The 22032-nt window shown below is 51.6% G+C and overlaps 1 protein-coding gene and 2 non-coding genes across 3 annotated transcripts; 2 read left to right on the top strand and 1 right to left on the bottom strand.

Annotated features, from left to right (window-relative positions):
- Positions 1–1183: 1183 nt before the first annotated feature.
- On the top strand, positions 1184–1256 carry TRNAV-CAC (transfer RNA valine (anticodon CAC)). The gene has a single exon. It is a non-coding gene; the product is annotated as a tRNA-Val (tRNA).
- A 361-nt stretch (positions 1257–1617) lies between these two features.
- TRNAG-UCC (transfer RNA glycine (anticodon UCC)) lies at positions 1618–1689 on the bottom strand. The gene has a single exon. It is a non-coding gene; the product is annotated as a tRNA-Gly (tRNA).
- A 497-nt stretch (positions 1690–2186) lies between these two features.
- On the top strand, positions 2187–21845 carry DPP9 (dipeptidyl peptidase 9). The gene is made up of 21 exons (XM_064396418.1): positions 2187–2310; positions 4084–4171; positions 6592–6845; positions 9434–9546; positions 10234–10407; positions 10922–11090; positions 11258–11371; positions 11636–11764; positions 12260–12321; positions 12834–12934; positions 14280–14457; positions 14646–14811; positions 14893–14972; positions 16735–16887; positions 17036–17171; positions 18056–18201; positions 18673–18819; positions 18963–19115; positions 19638–19780; positions 20043–20154; positions 20545–21845. Exons 2-21 carry the CDS (start codon positions 4116–4118, stop codon positions 20635–20637), a joined length of 2679 nt encoding a protein of 892 aa, XP_064252488.1. The 5' UTR covers positions 2187–2310; positions 4084–4115; the 3' UTR covers positions 20638–21845.
- Positions 21846–22032: the final 187 nt, after the last annotated feature.

Raw genomic sequence — 22032 nt, 5'->3', positions numbered from 1 at the left:
ATTCCAGGATGTTTAACAACAGCACGAAGCAAACAAGTCCCGAGACATAGGATTTGTCACGGACTCGGATGTAACATTATAATCCTTATCATAAATCAGATCAGAATAAAGCACTGGCAAGCCCTGAAGTTAAAGGACAAGTGACAACCTCTTCTCTACCCCTTTTGGCCCCAAATCAAAAGATCAGCTACAAAATTGTAAAATGAAATTGTAAAATGAAAAATGGATTTTAGTAAGAACAAGTGTTATTAAAAGTGAAGTTCTTTTTGCTTTTGTCTGAGTTATGATTAATTTCTCCCTTCTAAGCTTTTCTCTGCAGCCAGCAGAGCATAAAATACACTTCAACCAAAAAAAAAAAAACCCACAAACAAAAAAACAGGAAAACATAATTCTCATGTTACCACCTGATTCCAAGGGCTGAGGTTTTACCAAAAGGAGGAGAAAGATTGCCATTAAGTAAGTTATTAACATTGCAGTAGGGTAAGAGGAGCAAACTTAGAACTATCTGGGATTCTCAGCTCTTGACTGAGGGTGGTGAGGCCCTGGAATGGAATTCCCAGAGCAGTTGTGGCTGGATCTCTGGAAGTGTCCAAGGCCTGGCTAGATGGGATTTGGAGCATCCTGGGACAGTGGAAGGTGTCCCTGCTCATGGCAGGGGGTGGAATGAAATGAGATTTAAAGTCCTTCCAATTCAAACCGGTCTGGCATTTTGTGAGTCTATGGTTGTCAACAGGTCTGTCCTGGGGGGCCGTGCCTCTTCCAGCCCCCGTCCCCTGGGCCAGGCGGGTCCTGTCCCTCTCGGGTGGCTCTCCAGGGAGCTCCACTCCCTGTCGCCACTATTCTACCGACATCTGGTGGCAGCTGCCTTAGGAAAAAGCGACATTTCTTCAGCAGCGCCCTGCGCCCCCTCAGCGGGAGCCTCCCTGTGGGGCTGCGCCCTCTCTGAGGGGACCCCCGAAACACCGCCCGGGACACGAACCTCCACGCACCTCAGTCCTCTCCTGAGACCAGCGGGGGTCTGGGAACTCCAATTAGTCATTGATGATAACCAATGAGTGTCCCGCGCGGCGATTCTAGGGGTTTGCGGGAGGTTTATTTCGAGGTCGCCGTGAGGGAGGTCCGCGTGCCCTCAGCCGCCATGGCGGGAACAAGGGCCATCGCTAGAGAACTGCGTTCATAGCGGGTTTCCGTAGTGTAGCGGTTATCACGTTCGCCTCACACGCGAAAGGTCCCCGGTTCGATCCCGGGCGGAAACACCTGTTTTCCTTTTACTCGGGGTGTTTTTTTTTGTGGCTGCACATTTCCTTGCTGTTTTGGGTTTTGTGGGGGGCTCGGGCTCAAGTTTTTGGATTATTTTTTTTTTTAATTCTGAGTTATTTATTTATTTATTTATTTCCTCGCCGTCTCCTGACGACTCGGGGTCTCCACCGCGAGTCGGGAGGAGAAGTAACCGGCACCCGTGCCCCACCGCTGGCCAGCGCCCGCCTCCCGCCAGGGCTCAAGAGGGCAAAGCGCAGCCAGGCGGGCGCTCCGCGTGCATCCCAACTCGGTTCGGATCGGTGAGAAACGGGGAAAAAAAAAAAAAAAAAAATATAATGCAGAAGGACAAAACGAAACTGCGTTGGCCGGGAATCGAACCCGGGTCAACTGCTTGGAAGGCAGCTATGCTAACCACTATACCACCAACGCCCGCTGATACCGGCTTTCCCGGCTTCCCTCAGGAGCATCACCCAGCGGGACCCAACCATTCTTTAAGAGTTAAAGCACAACAAAAGCTGAGAAAGGCTCCACAGCCGCCCCATGACGGCAATAAATGCTGAATTTGGGGCCCATCTCTGAGGGAGAGAAGCACCCGTGCTTTTTTTTTACCCTGTATCAGCCTCAATTCTCTCTGTGCCCACCCTCTCCAAGAAGATATTGCACAGACTGCCCAGGGAGGCGGCAGACTCACCGTCCCTGGAGGCGTTTAAGCACAGACTTAGCTCCATGGTCTGGATAACAAAGTGACTATGGCTCACAGGGTGGACTGCACGAGAGAGCTTTTCCAACACCTAATCTATTGCATATCATCTCTGCAATACCGCCGTGCTCCCCGCTAGAGGCAGTGCTGCCTCCCGCGCCGCCCGCCCGCGCTCCCGCCGCTTCCGCCGCCGGGTGAGAGGTCGCGCCGTGGCCGCCGCCGCCCCCGCGCCCCCGTTTCCGGGGCTGCCCCGCGCCCGGGACATGGAGCGGCGCTGACGGAGCCGCCGCCGCCCCCTCCCTCCCCCGCCCTCCCTCCCTCCCGCGCAGGAGCCGCCCCCGCCCGGCACGGTGAGTGAGGAGGGCGGCGAGGGGAGGGGATGGCGGGGAGCGAGGGTCCCGCCCCGGCACGGGCAGGGCTGGGTGCGGCCCGCGCCCGTGAGGGGCGGCCGGGCCGGGCGGGCCGCGCTCCGCGGGCCGCATCCCCGCTGCCCCGGCCTGGGGGTGCCCGGGGGGTGCGGGGCTCGCCCCTTCCGTGGGTTCTTTCCCCGCTGGCGGTGGCGGCGGCCTCTCCGTGCCCCGGGGAGGCGTTTGCTGGCCGCAGGCCCGGCCCTGGCGGTGGTTTGCAGCTCGCTGCCCCCACAGGCTGCTCCTGGGTGGGGTGATGGGGGGCCCTGCCCTCGGAGCGGGGTCCCGAGTCCCCCCCGGCTGGGTGAGGGGCTGCTGGCTCCCCTCGCACGGGAAGGAGCCGTGGCAGCAGGGAGGGAGATGGGGGCACAGGCTGCTCCGTCGCCGCGGATTCCCCCTCTCCTGCTGCCCCGAATCCCGGCCTTTCCTCTGCACCAAGGGCAGAGCTCCCGCCGGGAGCTGCAGAGGGACACGGGCTGCTGGCAGCCTTGGCCAGAGCTCATCCCTCTCTGGGGAAATCTCCACCGGCTTATCCCACCCTCGGCTGCTTTAATTTTTGGAGATCTTAAAGCTCCTGGCCACCACGGGGACACGTTGTAAGGGCTCCTGTAGGTGACTCTGTTCCTGTGTTCTGTTGGCTCTTCCCGGATGATTCACGCTGGTTCCTGATCTCTTTTGTGTATTTTGCTCAGTTTTTTTTTTTTACTGGTTCAAGATTTTTCTGTTCCTTCCCCGTGTGAAATGTGTGCTCTGGGCTGGGTGCAAAGAGGGTTAGGATGTCCCTCAGAGTCATTAAAACCACAGAGCAGCCGAGCCTGGCAGGACCTGGGGAGGTCTCTGGTCCAAGCCGTGCTCCAGGCAGGCTCAGCTGGGAGATCAGACCAGGTTACTCAGCATTCCTGAGCATCGCTCCTGCTGCCCTTCCTGCCTGCATCCAAAACTGCCCTTAGACTGCTGAACGCTGCTGCTTCCTCCCTCTGTGCTCCCCTCTGCAGCAGAGGAGTTTCTTTGTGAGCCTTTGTCTCTCCTGGTCCCCTGTGAGTGCGCTTTGGGTGGAGAAATGGCTCTTTGGGGAGGGCAGCAGCCTCGACAAAAGGCAGTGGCGGGTCTTGAGTGTGTCTGTGATTCAGAGCTAAAGACCTTTGTGCTGGGGAGACAGGAGAGCAGTGAAGCACCTTGCTGTGCTCCTGGAGAGCAGTTAGTGTGGGCAGCCAGGGTTCCTCGTGGCAGCAGGCTGAGGCACAGGGAAGCAGCATTCAGGCTTGGAAGATAAATGTGGTTTTTATGTCCCAGGTGGGACTGTGGCACTCTGGCTGGCTCCTTATGGTGTGTCCTTTGTTTGACTCTTCCCTCTAAGCGGATGGACCAGACCTCTGTTTTATCAGTTTTTAGTACCTGATACTTGCAAGAATTCCAGGATTTGGGGAAGGGGATGACAGAAAGGTTCAGTGCTCAAGATTCTTGGATTTTAAGAAGAATTTTCTGGGGAGGAACGAGGCACACCACACAGTTCACTGGGTCTTGTTGTTCAGATGAAGTCTCTCACATTTATCAGGGCTGTTCAAACCCAGGCTGTGCTGACAGAACAGATTTGGACCAAGGAATAAAACCCAAGGATTTATTTGTGCCTCCCCGCTCAGCTGGAAATGTGACCTGTGGAAGATGCTTTTACCCAGCAGTTGTATGAAATCTCCTTTCTCCCCTCTTCCTCCCCAGTTTCCTGTCCTGCCCAGCTCTCTGAGTAGTTAATGCAGAAGATAAAGAGGGTTCGTCTGGAAAACGAGACTGCAGGAAGTTGGAGAAGGTATGTCCAGGCCCCGTGTGGCCTCTGTGTGCTGTGGGACAGAGCAGCAGCCACCTCTGCACCGAGGGAGGCTTCTGAGAAATCCCATCTGTACAGTCCTGCCCGGGGAGCTCTGTGTCAGGATCTGTGAGTCAGGAAGTGACTCAGGCCAATAACTTGTTTCACTCACTTCCAACATCGAGCTTTGCAGTTTTTTCTGGCTTCTCATTTCCCACCTGTGCTTGTTGTCCCCTCCAGACTAACACCTTCCCCCAGAGGAGGGCTTGGTGGCTCACCCACCTCACCTGACAGGGCACAGATGGCATTAAAAGACCCCCAAGGGGCAGCTGCATGTTTTTGGGAGTGGAGAGAGCAGTGTTGCAGCTCTGAGTCATCTCAGTCCCTGCCTCAGCGTGGGGCAGAAGGGACAGGGCTTCTCCAGCAAGGTGGAAATCTTCTGTGTGCTATTGCTGCCTGTCTTAAGGTGGTTAATAACTGGTGTCTTGATCCAGCTCACGTTTGAGTAATGTAATCCCAAAATCTACTCTGAGATAAGTTACTGCATGTACTTATTTACTTATGTACACAGTGTTGCCAAATACTGCCTATGACTTTTTCCAGAGGTGGCTGTAGTGACAGAGGCAGAAATCTGAGTTTCCTTTTACTCTGTATCATGCCAGGACCTAAATTTTAGAAGTTATTTTTTCCCTTCTAGTGGGAGGTATCCCTGCCCATGGCAGGGGTTTGGAATTAGATGATCGTTAAGGTTGCTTCCAGTTCAAACCATTCTGTGATTTTGTGAGAGTCCACCAAGCTCCAGTGGTAATTCCAACACTCCCACCTCTGTGTGGTGGCTGCTTTGCTTATCCACTTCCCCACTCCATTCTGTGTCCAAATCACCAGGATGAGAGCAGTGCCAAGCTTAGAGCTGTGCTGTTCACATGCTAAAATCATGGCAGTATGTTTTGGAAGGGACTCCAGGCTCCAGTTCAGCTGGGGACAGGTACCAGCATCACATTTGTGGGCTGATTTAAAGGTTAAACTTTCACTTGTGGGGAGCCAGCCTGGGTGAGTGAGATGGATTCATCAGCTGGGTGAGAGTTACCCAAGGGCCAGGCTTTGTGAGCTAAAGCCAGAGTGTTTAACTGGCTGAGTTGACCTGCAGTGGGATGGGGTTGGGAGAATTGCACTCAGTTTATGGATTTTCATGGTCTTTCTGTCATGTGCTTCTGACAGGCAGCACTTCTGCCTTCAGCTGTGATTTTAGCTGCTGCAGTGGAGAGCCTGGATACAGGCAGAGGCCACAGACACACAGTCTTAAAACATCCCACATCTCTTTTGTGGTTTCTCTTGGGCTTCCTGCCTGCCTTTGATTGGAAAATTCTCCTCTTTATCCATTTTCAAGCTGTGGATTTACTGCTGGGCAGTAGGTACCAGGAGTACCTACAGAATTATTTTAGGAGCTTTCTTGTGTTACTTTTGGTACATTTTGTACAATTTTGGGACTTAGGAGTCTGAGGAGATGTTACATTTTCAGCCCTTGCACAAGGCTGATTCTGTCTCCTTGGAGCAAAATTATCCAGCCTAATTTTGTCCAATAAACTGAAGTTCTTCTGAAATTCTCTGTAATGTTCTTTCAGGTACCTCCAAAACCCCTCAAATGTCCTCTTGGAGGGACATCCTCCTTCTCAAGTGGGGTGTCAGAAACAGGTTTCCCTAGTCCTCAGCTCATTCCTGCTTTGCAGTGGATGACATCACTGACCTTGGGCAAGTCTGTGGGTCCACCTCACCTCAAATTAACATTTGTGTTAATGTGGAGGCGGTTCTTGTCCTCTCCTTCCACACCTGCTCACTTGGAAATCTCTGAGGAATGTGTGCCACATTTCTCAGGATACAACCAGGGTCTGCTCCTGCTGCCTTTTCTCTCTTAGCAAAGCAGTTGCACTTTTTTTCCCCTGATTTTCCATCTCTCTTGCATCATTCCAGGCCTCAGTGTCTCCTCAGGTAAGTGAACTGCTGTGCTTTCCTCTGAACCTCTCTCCCCAAGAGAAGGGCAGGTTTTCCTTTGGGATAGGAATGGATTCCACTTCTGTGGTCTCACAGGGCAGGAGTTTTTGTGCCTTTGTGATAGGTCATAGCTTTGATGACATATCCGTCCAAATTCCTGGAGTGGTTTTCCTTTGAGTCAAGCTGCTTGTTGTCTGCACCAGAATCTGCTGCTTGAGCTTCCTTTAACAGCTTCTTCTAGAGCCAGCCCTGGGAGAGGGAGTTCTCTGAGGTCAATATCTTCATTTACGAGATTCCGTATGGGATGGGAGATGGACATTTCTTTCAATGTGTTTAACATGGAATCCTTGAGTGCAGAGAATCCCAGGATCTGTAGTTTAAGGAGCACCTGCTTGATTTTAAGGCTCACTTCTCTCCCTCTACTCCTCCCTCAGTTTTTTGCCCAGTTCTGAAGGGGAAGCGAGGATGACTGCAGTGGACACGCTCTCAGACAGCTCCGAAGTGGTCGAGATGGAGGATGTGCCTTCCCAATTCCAGGTGCAAAAGCATTCTTGGGATGGGCTGCGTGACATTATTCACAGCAGCAGGAAGTACTCGGGCATGATAGTGAACAAAGCTCCCCATGATTTCCAGTTTGTCCGGAAAACAGAGGAGTCCAGCCCGCACTCTCACCGCCTCTATTACCTGGGTAAGCCTCGTGCCAGCATCCAGGGGAACGTGGGGCTCTTCCAAACCCAGCAGGCAAGGGAAGGGAAGGGTTGGCATGGGAGGGATCTCCCTCTGTGAGATTTGGGAACTGAGATTGGGGAACGTGGCTCAAGGGCTGCAGGACCTTCCGCAAAGCCTGGGGCTGAGCAGGGACTCAGACACAGAGATCAGTGACAAGGGGAAGTGTTGGCCTGCCAGCACTTCTGTGTCCTGTCACGCAGGGGATGGGGCAAGACAAGGGACTACCCCGTGCCTCTGTAGCTTGGGAGAAATGGGATTTAGTTGCTTCATTAACCAGACTGACTTTCCAAGAAATTCGCTGTCAGTAATGACTAATTACATGTTGCAACATATTAATGGCAGGGTGGTGGTGTCTCCTGCTTTATTAGGTATCATGAAGGTAGATGTTTTCAAGAGCAGGGAAGAAAATTGAGGTGGGAATGAGCTGTTCCTGGCATTTGCAGGGAAATATCCCTCTCCTTCAGTGGGACTGAAAGCAGAATTCTGTGCTGTGCAGGTCCCTTGTTACAGATGGAGCACGATGCAATTAGTGACAGAGTTGTTGGATTTTAGTAACTGCATTATTTTGTGGCTGGTAACATGGGAAGCTTTATAGACTATAAAGAGTTTGTTGTGCTTTGGGGCATGAACTGATCATTACTGGGCCAGTACAAAAATTTGCCAGATGTGCAACTCTGTGCAGTTACTGCTGCCCTGAAGTGACCCTGCTGTTCTTCCTTCTTTTTCCAGGTTTTGAGTGTAGGTCACTGTAGGATGCTGAATTTGAGGGACTGATTTGTGTTGTCACCAAGCAGCTCCTGTGTGCCAGGATTTGATTTGTGTAGTTCTCATAAATTCTTGGGACACAAGTGCTGCTCTGAAGGGCAGGATCCAGAACTGGCATATTTTTCTTGTCAAGTCTGAGCAGTGAGGCTTGATTTAAAGCTGAATGTATTTCCACTTCACTTTGATACTGGTTTTGATCTAGATGATTAAAGAACTAAGTGGCTCATTTTAAATTTTTTTTAATGTTCTGTTGTATGAAATGGCAACCAAACCAGCTACTGGGTGGTTAGTGTTCTGCCAGGGTGTGACTGTTCCAGGAGCCAGAACCAGGAATGAGGATACACGAGTGCCTTTTCCTTCCTTAAGGAATTGCACAGGCTTTAGAGCAGATTAATCCCTCAGCTAAGATCAGCATCAGCCAGGTAATCCCAGGGTACCTCTTCTCAGATGTCCCTAATGAAGGGTAAATGCTGATTTAAATGCTGATTCTTCTGCCATAATAAATGGACACTCCCAGGGATGGGGCAGCCACAGCTTCTCTGGGCAGCCTGTAAGTTCACAAGTGTTTAACTCAATGTGCTGTTACTGCCCCAGCATGAAATAACATTTTAAAGTGTTTAAATAAAACTGTGGAGTGGATGGAGAGTCCTGATGAACTTTGCTGTAGGGTTGAATATTTCATTTGGAAGCAAAGTAAACTGTCTTTTGGGGAGGAAGGCAATATTTTCCTTGTAAATGCCAATTGATTGTAGTCAGCCTGAGGTCACTGGAGAAAGTTCTAACAGAAGGGGAAGTCCAGGTCACAGTTGCCTGAGTGTCAGACATGTGTGTCCAGAGTCATTTGCTCCTCTCTGCAGTTTTTCCTGTATGGCCATCCTCAATCATTCCTGGGCCATCCCCACAGAGTTTTGTGTTGTATCGTGGCAGATGCTGCTTATGTTAAACACCACATGCTCAGCACTTTGGTGTTCCTGGATCTCTGAGGATTAGATCTTCACATATTGCTCTGCTTCCTGAGCACTTATTAATATTTCAGTTTTAATTTGAAGTAACTACTGCTGGGTCAGCCAGCTCAGAAATCTCTCTGTTCTGCCCGGAACATGTGCAGAGTAGGCAGTATCAGGGCACAGATCCCTGTGTGAATTTCTGATCCAGGGAGTCTCTGCAGCATAAGTAGAGGGCAAGTTCGTGGTCTTTGTTTTTGTGGAAACTGTCAAAATCACACATCAGGATATTTGATGGTTGTTTTGGAAGTTGGATGAAGGCCAGGAGCTCATTTGATAACCACAGTCAAAGGCTTATGTAAAATGACAAGGTCTTTTGACTCTGTAGGATACTGTTTCACATTTGAATGGGCTCTCTGGAGCTTCCAGCCTTTTCCTTCCCCCCTTGCATGCTGCTGCCTTGGCCTGAATCAGGTCCCTGTAGCAAATTTCTGTATGAGAAATGTGGAAAGTAATGTTGAGTCACCCATTCAGGGAGTGGTGCTCTTAGAGTGGATCTGGAGCATGGGAGGACAGGCACAGAGGGGAAAGCTGGACCCAAAACATTCTGGAGAGGTGGGGTAGTGTTAAATCTTGCTTAGGAAAAATCCAAACTAATCAATATCTAAGTGGTCTAGATGTTATTCTGGGATTGATCTGGGAGCTGCTTGGGAAGGAATGTGGGTGAAGGTCTCTGGGCAGCCCCAGCCCCTGTTTGCAGAGTGTTTGAATTTGCTCATGGGCCTCTTTGTCCTGGCTAGTTCATCTTAAGTAGGATGATGCTTTTGTCCTCCCATAGGAATGCCATATGGTAGCAGAGAGAATTCCCTTCTTTACTCAGAGATTCCCAAAAAGGTACGGAAGGAGGCCTTGCTGCTCTTGTCCTGGAAACAGATGCTGGATCACTTTCAGGTAAGCCAGAGTGGGAAGAGCCTGGGGAAATTGGGTGATGCTGTGGTGGGGACATCTGTGTGGTGTCTGTCATCCTTCCTGCTTTTAAAAAAGCTGGGAAAGTTGAGTTTAAATTGCTGCTTCTGCCTTACACTGTTGTGAGTGCAGCAGGAAGGGAGGGAACTTTCCCCTCCCTGGTTTCAGTATCTTCATGTCCTTTGTCACTGACAGCACTGGAGGGTGTTGGTCTTTTCAGCCCTACTTAAAAAGTTCCTGGAACAGAATTTATCTCTCCTGACCCCATTTGGGCTGCGAGTTCTCTCCAGGGTAATTCAAGATCCCGGAAGAACTTTTGTTTGCAGTGTCTGACATGGAAACTGTTTGTGAAGGCTGCAGATAACGTCATTAAGTTAATTGGTTACATCTGATTTGCATAAGCAGAGCAAGTGCAGCTGTTCTCACTTCATGCTGAAGTGCCAACTGTAGAACTGAGAGATTCACAGCTCAGCCCTCCTGTAGAGGGAAATTTGGGGGATGTGGGGGGGTTTTAGGCCTCCTGGACCCCACAGGTGTAGCCTGGAGTACAGGAATTGGGACCTGTACCCTGACACTGCTGCCTGTTTGAGCTGGGGGTTGTGACAGGCTCAGAGCACTCCTGTGTGCATTGCTCTCCTTGCAAATCCTTTCAGATATTTTCTTCAATTCCAGGCAACCCCTCACCACGGGATGTATTCCAGAGAGGAGGAGCTCCTGAGGGAACGCAAGAGACTGGGTGTCTTTGGGATAACATCCTATGACTTCCACAGTGAGAGTGGCCTGTTCCTCTTCCAGGCCAGCAACAGCCTCTTCCATTGTCGAGATGGGGGCAAGAATGGGTTCATGGTGAGTTCAGGGATTTCATGGACTCGCCTCAAAAGGGCTTGATGGTTTGGAGTGGAGATGGCTGCACGTGGAATCCCAGGCTGGATTGGGGTGGAAGGGACCTTAAAGCCCATCCCAGTGTCACCCCCTGCCATGGCAGGGACATCTTCCACTATCCCAGGGTGCTCCAAGCCCCATCCAGCCTGGTGTTGAACACTGCCAGGGATCCAGGGGCAGCCCCAGCTACTCTGGGCTCCCCACCCTCACAGGAGGTTCTCCTGGAGCCTTTCATGCACTGCAGGGAGCTCTGAGGTCTCCTCCAGTGAACATTCCCAGCTCTCCCAGCCTGGCTCCAGAGGGGCTTCAGCCTTGGAGCATCTCTGTGGCTCCTCATCTCCACATCTTCACCCCTTTGGTTATGGTGGCTGCTCTTGTGCTGTCAGGGCCACATTTGCCATCATCCCCTGGGCTGTGCTGTGTCTCTGATTGAGGCTTTTCGTGGCACCCAGCTCTGTGTGTGTGTCTCTTGCCTCAGGTGTCTCCAATGAAGCCTCTGGAGATCAAGACTCAGTGCACAGGGCCACGGATGGATCCCAAAATCTGCCCTGCTGACCCAGCCTTCTTCTCCTTCATTAACAACAACGACCTGTGGGTGGCAAACATCGAGACGGGCGAGGAGAGGCGCATGACCTACTGCCATAAAGGTGTGGGGCTTCCTCCACCCCAGAGGGAATTCCTGCTGAGGAATCTGGCCTGCAATACCCACATTCCTGGCTCATTTCTTACAAGTGCATTTATCTTTTGGGTCAGCATTTTCCAAGGAGATGTAAAGGCAAAATGCAAATGCTGTGTCGCCTTTGTTCCTCTGCAGGCTTATCCAATGTTCTGGATGACCCCAAGTCTGCTGGAGTAGCCACTTTTGTCATTCAGGAGGAGTTTGATCGGTTCACGGGCTATTGGTGGTGTCCCACAGCGTCCACAGAAGGTCAGTCACTGTTCTGCTCATCAAATCCTGGCGCTGTGACTGCTGCCTCTGGCTGGGAATGAGCTTCTGAGCATGGTTTGCCTTTGGGCTGTTCCTGGGGAGATCACCTGAAGGAACAAAGCACTGAGGGGATGATAACTGTGGGGTGTTTGCAGGGGGTCACTAAGAGCTGGGGCTGAACAGGTGTTCCCTCTGCACCAGTGCTCCAGGCAAGCCAGGAACAGCAGGAAACGCTGTTGTAAACATTCCTGCTCTCTGTCCCAGGTTCAGAGGATTTGAAAACACTGCGGATCTTGTATGAGGAAGTGGATGAGTCAGAGGTGGAGATAATTCATGTTCCTTCACCTGCCTTGGAGGAGAGAAAAACAGATTCCTATCGGTACCCCAGGACAGGTGGGTGAAACACGTGGAGCTGCTGAGGCAGCTCTGCACTCCTGCTGGAATCAGCAGTGGAATTGGGGCTATAAACTTTGCATCATTAATCTGGGCACTTACTGGGATGTAGAAACAGGTTGTAAAAGTTAAGACCTAATTGACTCTCCAATCCCAAAACCTGCTGCAAGAAAGGCTGAACTTGAAATCCCAGCCCTAAATGAAAGGATTGCTGAGGAAGTGGAATATATCTGGTGGCATATTGTGGAATACTTTTTGAATCCCATCTTTCCTCTCCCTCCTGGGAACACGCACAGCCAGCTAGGGAAGGCAAAGCAAACTGTTCCCATTCCCAGAATGACTCTGGTGTTTGCTCACATACATATTTGATATTTGTAAATTCACACAGCACCATTTCAGTAGGACCAGGGGCAGTTCTCCTTTAGAAGTTGTATTTTGTGTAACCACAGAATGTTCAACTTGATCATTTGGTGATTTTTCACTTCTTCTCTGCAGGCAGCAAAAACCCCAAGATTACATTGAAACTGGCAGAATTTAAAACAGACAGCAAGGGTAAGGTAAGTGATAACTCAGAAAGGAACATTGCACAGGAAGGTTTTTGAAGCTCCACAGAATTAAAACAAGGTCACAAAGAAATCCTAAATACTGTTAGTCTGGGTTTTTTATTCTCTTGTAATAGCTGGATCTCTAATGTGTTTATCCAAGAAGCAGAAAGACTTCAAATGCTGACAAGAATCATTCTGGGGAAGATTCAGCTGGGAATGTGGAGGGAAGGGGAAAGTGGGGCTTGCCTGGTGCACCATGCAGAGACAGGAGGGCTGGAGCCAGGTCTAATCTGAGGCTTCAGTCCCTGCCTGTGTCCTTTTCTGTGGCTGAATGCCAAAATCATTTTGCTTTGATGCCTGTTTTTCCCTTCCTGCTCTTTGTAGCAAGGCTTGCTTCTCCTGACCTGACCTTTGCTGATGCCAGTAGCTAAACTTCCTTGTTCTGCCATCTCCCTGAGCTTCCCTGGGAGAAGGTGATGAGCTCTGGTGCTCTGATTTGATGTTGGGCCTTGGTTTTGCTGCAGATTGTGTGTGCTCAGGACAAAGAGCTGGTGCAACCCTTTGCTGCCTTGTTTCCCACTGTGGAGTACATTGCCCGTGCTGGATGGACCCGGGATGGCAAATAGTAAGTCCATTTTCCTCCCAAAATAACTTTCCCAAGGGCTCCTCTGGTTGCAGATCCTCAGCATGCTTCTGCTGTTCATGACCTGGTTTTAAAGCCCTGAGTGGCAGAAATGGCAAATGAATATTTGGCTTCTTCAGTGCTGTAACATCCTAAAAGTAGGAGTGAAGCAGAGCAGAGTGACAGGCTGGGGTTTGTCACAACCAGAGTTAAATGACATTGATACAGTAAGTGGGCAGTCCTGGGAGCTGAAGTTGTTTGACACAGGTACAGTGTGTTTCCTGCTGAAAATGGGGATGTTCTGTGGTCAGTTTTATCTTTGCTCGTTGGCACAGTTTGTCATCAAAGCCTGAGTCACAGGACAGGGGCAGGGTCTGTGGTGCCACATCCTTCATGCAGCATGTCCAAAGAGAAGGATTGCTCTGGGGCTGGCTATTGCTGCAAATGGGATACACAGTCTTGCCTGAAGAGTTACAGAATTCACCCCAATCTGATTGAAATTTTAAAGTTCTTAATTTTTCCCCCTCCCAAGCTTGGCTGTTAACTGGTGTGTGTGCGGATTAAGTTAAGGTGACTTGGCTGTCTTTGAAGGTGGCATTCTGTAACTCATCATTAATTTTCTGCTCTGGAAAGGAAATTTAGAGAGCTTTCCAGCAGGTAATCCCAGAGGTGATTGTGATGTTCTGCACCAGAGCTTATCTAAATGTGCTGAATATCTCAGTTCCTGAAATCCTGCGGTGCTGGGGGAGAACTGGCTCTTTTCAAATCTGTCTTTCATGATGAAACTCCCCTGGATGCACTCACGGGCCTTGGGGTGGCTGTGCTTTGCCATCTGTCATGCTGAGATCCTGCAGTGCAGCAGCACTTCCAGGGACTCTCCTTGGAGGGGAGCAGGGCTGGGACTGAAGCAGCTCCTTCCCCTGGCACTCGTGTTGGGTCTGTGCCTCTCCCTGCCAGAACACGAGGAGGAGGCTGCAGACAGAGCTCTTGGAGGGTGATCACTTGAGCTGGAGCACAAACAGTGCTTCCTGCTGGAGGGGTGTCCAAGGAGGAGTTCCATTCTGGAGACAGGGCTGTGTTAGCAGTGCTCCCTTGGAACAGGCACTGGCAAATCTGTCAGACATCTCGCCTGAGCGATACCCCTGTGAAATACCAGAGCTGTCTGGCAGTACGTGTGTGTTGGCACAGCTTCCAGGGGATTAGAAAGCAGCAGTGATGAGAAAAGCTTTGCATTCAGATGCCCAAATCCTTTCTGGCAGCGGGGGGAAGAAAGGGATGCATGTTCTGAGTGTTGGAAAGGGACCTCTATTCTGTGGTACTGACATTCACCTTCGACTTCTTTCCCCAGTGCCTGGGCTATGTTCCTAGACAGACCTCAGCAGAGGCTCCAGCTAGTCCTTCTGCCTCCAGCACTCTTTATTCCAGTCCCAGAAAATGAGGAGCAGCGTGCTGAATTTGCCAAAACTGTGCCAGAAAATGTCCAGCCATTTGTGATCTATGAAGAAACCACTGATGTGTGGATAAATGTAAGAGGCTCGGGGCTGGGAGGAGAGCACAGGCTGCCCCTTCCTCCCCTCAGTTAACCATTCTCATGTTGATTGGGTGTCCAGTTAAGTCCTTGCTATGGCAGCTTTGCTACTCAGTCCCAAATTTGGTGTTGAATCAGGGGTTTGATAAAGCAAATCACTCACAGGTTTCTCATCTTGTGTGGCAGGTCCATGACATCTTCTATCCTTTCATCCAGCCGGAGGGGGAGGAGGAAGAGCTCTGCTTTATCCGAGCCAACGAGTGCAAAACGGGGTTCTGTCACCTCTACAGGGTGACAGCAATCCTGAAGCCAGGCAGCCACGACTGGGTGCAGCCCTGTGTCCACAGTGAGGGTAAGGGCTGCAGCCCTGGGAGCTCCCCTCCTGCTGTCTTTTGGGGAGGGCAGTGATTTATGCTCGTGGTCTCTCTCGTAGATGATTTCAAATGTCCCATCAAGGAGGAGATTGCCCTGACTGGTGGGGAGTGGGAGGTGCTGGCGAGGCACGGATCCAAGGTAGGGGTTATTTTTATTCTCTTGCAGTGCTCAGCTCTGCATTGTCTGCCCCCAGTCCTGGCCTGAGTCCTCCCTTACGCTTGGGACCTGCTAGAACTGCTTAAGCTTCATTTTGTTGCTGTTTTTATTGCTGCCTCTGCTTTCCCCAGAAGTGCTGTAGGCCAGTGCACATGGATCTGATTGCCTTCTTAATCAGACTTCAGATTGCTCCTTAGGTAAATCCCAGGAGTGGGTCAGGCCATAAAAAAGGACACAAGTCTGAGGTTTAAGAGCAACAAAGAACCATTTTGTGGAGAAGCTGGGGATTGCTGCCTTTGCTAAGGCATTTTAACTCCAATGAGTTCTTGCAATGTGGAAATGTGTCCTGGCACTCAGAGTGAACTCTTGGTCTCCAGCTGATCCCTCAACAGAGCCTTTAGGAACAAGGCAGCTGGGGAATAGAAAGCAATTTGGAATATGGAGAAGCTGTGTCTGTTGTCGCTTGCAGAACAGCCAGAAATGAATTTTTATTAATCTTGTAGAAACCTAGTTTCGTTTTTGCTTCAGGAATTAACTCTGACTCTGATCTTTAACACTCCCAGGTGATTCTGTCAAAATAAAGACCTTGTCTGTTCATTTCCAATTAATCTGGATTTTCACTTCTCGCTTTTTAAAAGACCAACGGCTCCAAGCCTTTGGTTTCTGCTGCTTTTCCTCAATCTGCAATTAACCTGCTGTCCCTCCCCATGTGGATTCTCACTGTACATGCTGTTGATTTTGGCCACAGCTCTTCCCTGCATGTGTTATAGCTAAAATTGTGTTAGCAGCAATTATTTTGATGCATTTGTTGCTCCACAGGGCTCTGCCTGGTTTTCCTGGCCAATTGAGTTGGATGTTTTTCCCTTTGCTGTTCACAGGGGTCTTCAAACTGTGGGTTAGCCAGAAATAGCATTTGGAAAATGTAAGGTGGAAAAACAGTTCAGTTACTGTTGCTGGATCAATGCAGGATTTAAAAGCTGTCGCCTCTGTTCCTGCCTGACTGGGTGGTTTTTAGAAACAGCTTTATCTGGACAGTAAAACCTATTTTAATGTGTCCCAAAGTTTGGTGCTGAGAGCTGTTAGACTGGTCCTCCCACGAATGGGAATTCATTACCATGATGGCTGGAAAAAAGGTACCTGTACCTTTACAATCCTGGCTGTGGCACGTGAGGGTTGGGCTCTTCTCCCAGGTAACAAGGGGCAGGAGCACAGGAAACAGCCTCACGTTGCTCCAGGGGGATTTAGGCTGGAGATGGAGGAAATGGCTTCACTGGAAAGGCGATCAGGCACTGGGACAGGCTGTCCAGGGCAGTGGGGAGTCACCACCCCAGAAGTGGTCAGGAGGGTGTGGATGTGGCACATGGGGATGTGGGTTAGTGGTGAACACGGTGCTGCTGGGTTCATGGTTGATCTTGGAGGGGTTTTTTGATTTTCTGAATGATTCCGTGGTTCTGTAAGATGTCATGTAAGCACAGAATTTTTCTTGTTAAGAGGATGGCTTCCTGTTAACCTGCAGGGAACAAAGCCCAGCTTTTTATGCCCATTAATAGGCAAATGTTTTGAGTCTTTAACAAAAGGGCTGAGGACTGCTGTCTGTCACTGCATTGTGTTGTCTGCAGCTCTCCCAAGTGCTGTGTGTGTTCTCTGGCCCCTGAGCAGCCCTGTCACGGTCTGTGTGTGTTCTGGGCTGGCAGGGGAGCAGAGCTCGTCCCTGCCTGTCCCTGAGGCCTCTCTCCTGGCACAGATCTGGGTCAACGAGGCCACCAAGCTGGTGTATTTCCAAGGCACGAAGGACACCCCGCTGGAGCACCACCTCTACGTGGTCAGCTACGAGTCTCCCGGGGAGGTCGTGCGCCTCACCACTCCAGGCTTCTCCCACAGCTGCTCCATGAGCCAGGTCGGTTGTTCCTTGGATTCCCATCTCCTGCCTGACAGGGATCCTAACTGGCAATGGCAATGGCTCGTGCCAGTAACGAGTCCTGAGTGCTGCTTCAGACGTGGGCAGTGCAGGACCTCATCCCCTGACCCTCCTTGTTCCCTGGCAGAACTTTGACATGTTCATCAGCCACTACAGCAGTGTGAGCACTCCTCCCTGTGTGCACATCTACAAGCTCAGCGGCTCTGACGACGACCCACTCCACAAGCAGCCCAAGTTTTGGGCCAGCATGATGGAGGCAGCCAGTAAGTCCTGGAGAATGGGCCAGTGGGGCCTCCCAGCAGCAGCCAAGAGTGGTGGGGAGGGCAGGGGTCTGAGGGAAGGTCAATCATGTTATCTTGTGGGAGAGATATTTCTCACTTGCCCAGGAAATGTTCTGTGGGTTTTGATGTGTTTCACACATGGAGCAAAAGTCCTGCTCCAGGGAGTACAGAGTTGACACACACACAAGGATGTGGTTTTACTGTGGAATCACTCAATGGTTTAGGTGAGAATGGGCATTAAAGTCCATCCTGTATCATGCCCTGCCATGGACAGGGACATCTTCCACTAGTCCAGGTTGCTCCAAGCCCTGTTCAACCTGGCTTTGAGCACTTCAGGGTTCTTTTTTATTTGTGATTTGTCTGAAGAGGGAAGGGACAAGTACCTGGGATACAGTGGCTGCTCCATTCTGCACTGCAGGTTTTAAAGGTTTAGGTACAGCTCACAGCAGCACCTGAACCCCTACTGCAAACACTTTGTCCCATCCCTGTTGTTACCTTCTCCCACCCTGCTGTTGTGGTGCTGTGCCCCACAGAGAGGGGCTTTGCTAAGCCTTGGCATGGTTTGGTGTAAAAGGAGCCCTGCTCAGAGTCAGCTTTGGACAGGGCTGGTTCAGGGGGTGGGAGCAGAGGCTGCTCAGCCCCTCAGCACTGTGTGTGACCCTCCTGCTGCAGGCTGTCCCCCAGACTACATCCTCCCAGAGATTCAGGGGGTTTAGGGGGTGGGAGCAGAGGCTGCTCAGCCCCTCAGCACTGTGTGTGACCCTCCTGCTCAGGCTGTCTCCCACACTACATCCTCCCAGAGATTCAGGGGGTGGGAGCAGAGGCTGCTCAGCCCCTCAGCACTGTGTGTGACCCTCCTGCTGCAGGCTGTCCCCCAGACTACGTCCCCCCGGAGATCTTCCACTTCCGCACGCAGTCGGACGTGGAGCTCTATGGAATGGTCTACAAACCCCACGACGTGCAGCCTGGCAAGAAGCATCCCACGGTGCTCTTTGTGTATGGAGGCCCTCAGGTAAGAACCCAGGGGAATGCTGGGCTCAGGGCTGGGGCTGCTCTGTCAGTCATGCATCAAGACTTTGGGTAGCCATGGAATGGTTGGAATGGTTTGAGTTGATGTGACCTTAAAGCCCATCCAGTGCCACCTCTGCCATGGGCAGGGCCACCTTCCACTATCCTAGATTGTTCAGAGATTCAGCCTGGCCTCAAACACATCCAGGGATGGGGCAGCCACAGCTTCTCTGGGAACCCTGTGCCAGGGCTTCACCACCATTGCAACAAAAAACTTCCTCATAATATCCTATCTAAACCTCCTCCTTTTGTGTTTGACCTCTGCTTCAAACCTCAGAAGACTTTTCCAGCATGTGGTTTGATTTCTATGGCTCTGATAGCTCAGTGAGTGTCCAGCTCAGGACCCTCCACTGGCACAGGAAGGCACTGGAAGGCACCTGCTCAGCTCTGGAACTCTTCCTCCCTCCTTGTGCAGGTGCAGCTGGTGAACAACTCCTTCAAAGGCATCAAGTACCTGCGGCTGAACACGTTGGCATCCCTGGGCTATGCTGTGGTGGTGATTGATGGAAGGGGATCATGCCAGCGAGGCCTCAAATTTGAAGGGGCCCTGAAAAACCAAATGGTAACATCCTCCTTGTGCTGGGGAATCTCTGATCATTTGTCCTTCCTAAGGGTGGTGGCTGGTCATTTCCTGTGAGAGTGTTTGTGCCTCAAGTTTCTAAATTTATCAAATCCACTAACATGAGTCTCCTTTTTGCCTTTTAGGGTCAGGTGGAGATAGAGGACCAGGTGGAAGGTTTACATTATGTAGCAGAAAAATACGGGTTCATCGACTTGAGCCGGGTCGCCATCCACGGCTGGTCCTATGGGGGCTTTCTGTCCCTCATGGGGCTCATCTGTAAACCCAACGTCTTCAAGGTGAGCCTGCACGTGGGGCTGGCACCTTTGGGGCACTTGGCTCTTGCAGCTTCTGTCCTTCTTGGCAGCTGGAATTGGCCTTTTGGTTTATTTGGGGTGGAAATGCCCCCCTGTCCTGCCTGCCTGGAGCTCCCAGCTCCAGTCCTGTGTCCTGCTGCAGCTCATCTTTGGTGGGGCTGGAGCAGGATTGCTCTGGGGTGGGCTTGGTCTGCCATACAGGCAGATGCTGATGTGCTACTCCCCATCCCAAGTGCCCAGCACAGTTTCTGGATCATTCACAACTCCTCCTTGCACAGGGGAGGCCTTTAGTGCTGATGTGCAGGAATTTTTCCCACTGTGACCACAAGAGGAACAGCAGGAGCAGGAATCTGGGTTGTGCGTGGGATTGCTGAAGGAGAATCCTGATCTGAGTGACAGCACAGCCCAGAGCCTTTCTGCTGCCTCTCCAGGAAAGCAGGGAACACTGAGGCTGTTGAGCAGGCAGTAATGGAGGCTGTGTGGTGGCACCTCTCTGTTTGACAGATTGCTATAGCAGGTGCCCCTGTCACCGTGTGGATGGCCTACGACACCGGCTACACCGAGCGCTACATGGACGTGCCCGAGAACAACCAGCAGGGCTACGAGGCTGGCTCGGTGGCACTGCACGTGGAAAAGCTTCCCAACGAGTGAGTACCTGCCCCAGACCTGCTCCTGCACCCCTGCTCAGTCCCACAGGAGTGGAGGGGTTCTGCACAGCACCCCCAGCCCCCTGCCAGGGAGGGCTTGAGGCCTGTGGCCATGGCCTGGCACTGCTCTTGCTTGGGTTTGGTTTGTCCAGCTGGAAGCTCTTTGCTCAGACCCTCTGCAGAGCTTTTATCTGGTGCCTCATTGTGTTTTCCATCTGGTTTCTCATCCTGTTTCTCTCCTTATCTCTCACCCCATGTCCAGGCCAAATCGTTTGCTGATCCTCCATGGCTTTTTGGATGAAAATGTGCACTTTTTTCACACCAACTTCCTGGTATCGCAGCTAATCCGGGCTGGAAAACCTTACCAGCTGCAGGTAGGAGGGACGGGAGTGGGGAGGGAAGGTCCCGTCAATCTGGAGGAAGTTCCCTGCTGTGTATTCTGGGGATGGGAGGGGAGGGAGGCACATCCCCCACATCCTGCTGTGATGCTGGGGCCGGTGAACGCCTCGCTGGGCTGAGGAGGCCGGGAGGTGGCACTGTGGCTGTTCCACGGCTGGCAGATGTGGCATGTGCAGGCAGGGCTGCCGCCCCGGGGCCTGGAACTTTCCTCCTCCACGAGCTGTTCTGTCCCATTTGGCAGGGGTGCTCCAGACCTTCCCTGGCACTTTTTTGTCCTGCTGGAGACTGGGTGGAGGGAGCAGGGCTGAGGGGAGGGAGTTCTGTGCCTGCTGAGTGACCGATGCCCCGTGTCTGCCCTGGCACAGATCTACCCCAACGAGAGACACAGTATTCGGTGCCCTGAGTCAGGAGAGCACTACGAAATCACGCTGCTGCACTTTCTACAAGAATACCTCTGAGAGCACGAGCCTCTGCAAACTGGACACTGACAGCTCACCTGCCCCGTGCCCTCCCGCTCCCCGGCAGCGTCCAACCCAGAGCACAAGGGGCTGAGTGCCCACGTCGGGCTGGGGATACCCCCAGGCCAGGGGGAAAAGCTGGAGGGCACCTTCCCTTTGGACAGTGCCACCTTCTCTCACTTTCCAAGCTGGAGGTCTGCCCCTGCTCGGCTGCTCGTCCTCCTGCTCTCCTCCAGCCTGGCTGTTCAATGCTTTTTTTGCTGCTACTCCCTCTCTCCTGGGAATCAATGGACAGTGGTCTGTGTCCCGAGGCTGAGGTTTGTGTCCATCTCTCTCTCCCCAATCCTTTTCCTCTTCCACTGCACCTGTGCAGTTCCCAAACTCTTCCCTGCAAGAGCTCAGTGCCTGTGTTGGAAACGGAAGAGCCGAATCAGAAGCTGCCTTAAGCCAGGAGTGTGAGGGAAGAGAACTACCTACTGCTCACCTGGGGATCTGCTCTGTGTCCTGGCCCTGCTGCCACACTGGAGCCCTGCGAGCTGAAGAGAGGTCTACAGAAGCATGCAACACTAGTATTTTTTTTTATATATATCTATTTTCAAGTTTAAATTTGCAGAGCAGATGGAGGAAGTGGCTGGGGCTGGTAACAGCACCCTCTGATCCTTCCTCTCATGGCCGCTCTCCCAGAGTTGTGCCAACAGGTAGCACTGGCAGCTGGCTACAGCCAGAGCCTCTCTCCAGAGCTCACAGCAGCATTTGGGTTTTTGCAACACAAGATGGATGATATTTATGCAAATCCTCCCTCCCTCCGTTCTCTGTGCCGCCTCCCGACCCCCCTGTCCTTCCCTGAGCTTCCCAATGTGCACTGAAATTGGCTGTGCTTCAGTTCTCTGCGGGTCAGTGACTGGTCCCCCTGCCCGTCTACTCAGCAATGCTCTCTCCTGGTTTTTATTTACCTGGGCAACAGGAACTGCAGTTCTGGGGAGGGGGATTGAGCAATCACACCTCAGGGGAGCACATCCCCCCCTCAAGCCAAGGGTTCTGCCAGGGGCAAAACGACAACACAAACAAAACCCACCCAAATGAACCACGTTGACTTGCCCTGGAGTATTTTAAGTGCGTATTATGAAAAGAAAATATTTTTATGGATTCTTATTCTTTTATAATTATGAGTGTAAGATGTAGCGACTCATTAAAATATTGGAAAGAGACGTGGTGGCTGCTTTGGGGGGCAGGAGGAAGCAGCAGCTGCTGCCACAGCCAGAGCAGCTCTGCTGAAAGCCAAGTGCTCTGTTCTTTCTGTGCCGAGCAGTGGAGAGAATATTAAATCCCTGATGTTCCTCGGGGGAAGCACGATGCAAGCAGTTGAGGGTTGGGAATCCTGGACTGTGTGACCTT

The sequence above is a fragment of the Passer domesticus genome, chromosome 21 (genome assembly GCF_036417665.1).
Source record: "Passer domesticus isolate bPasDom1 chromosome 21, bPasDom1.hap1, whole genome shotgun sequence".
NCBI classification, from domain to species: domain Eukaryota; kingdom Metazoa; phylum Chordata; class Aves; order Passeriformes; family Passeridae; genus Passer; species Passer domesticus.
This window is presented reverse-complemented; position numbering and strand designations above follow the sequence as displayed.

What these genes read in the sequence shown, in the direction of transcription:
- DPP9 (XM_064396418.1), top strand. Translation starts at nt 4,116, where the DNA reads ATGCAGAAGATAAAGAGGGTTCGTCTGGAAAACGAGACTGCAGGAAGT. An exon ending in GGGGCAAGAATGGGTTCATG is followed by an intron (nt 10,408 to 10,921) that starts GTGAGTTCAGGG and finishes CTCTTGCCTCAG; the next exon opens with GTGTCTCCAATGAAGCCTCT. An exon ending in GTAAACCCAACGTCTTCAAG is followed by an intron (nt 19,116 to 19,637) that starts GTGAGCCTGCAC and finishes TCTGTTTGACAG; the next exon opens with ATTGCTATAGCAGGTGCCCC.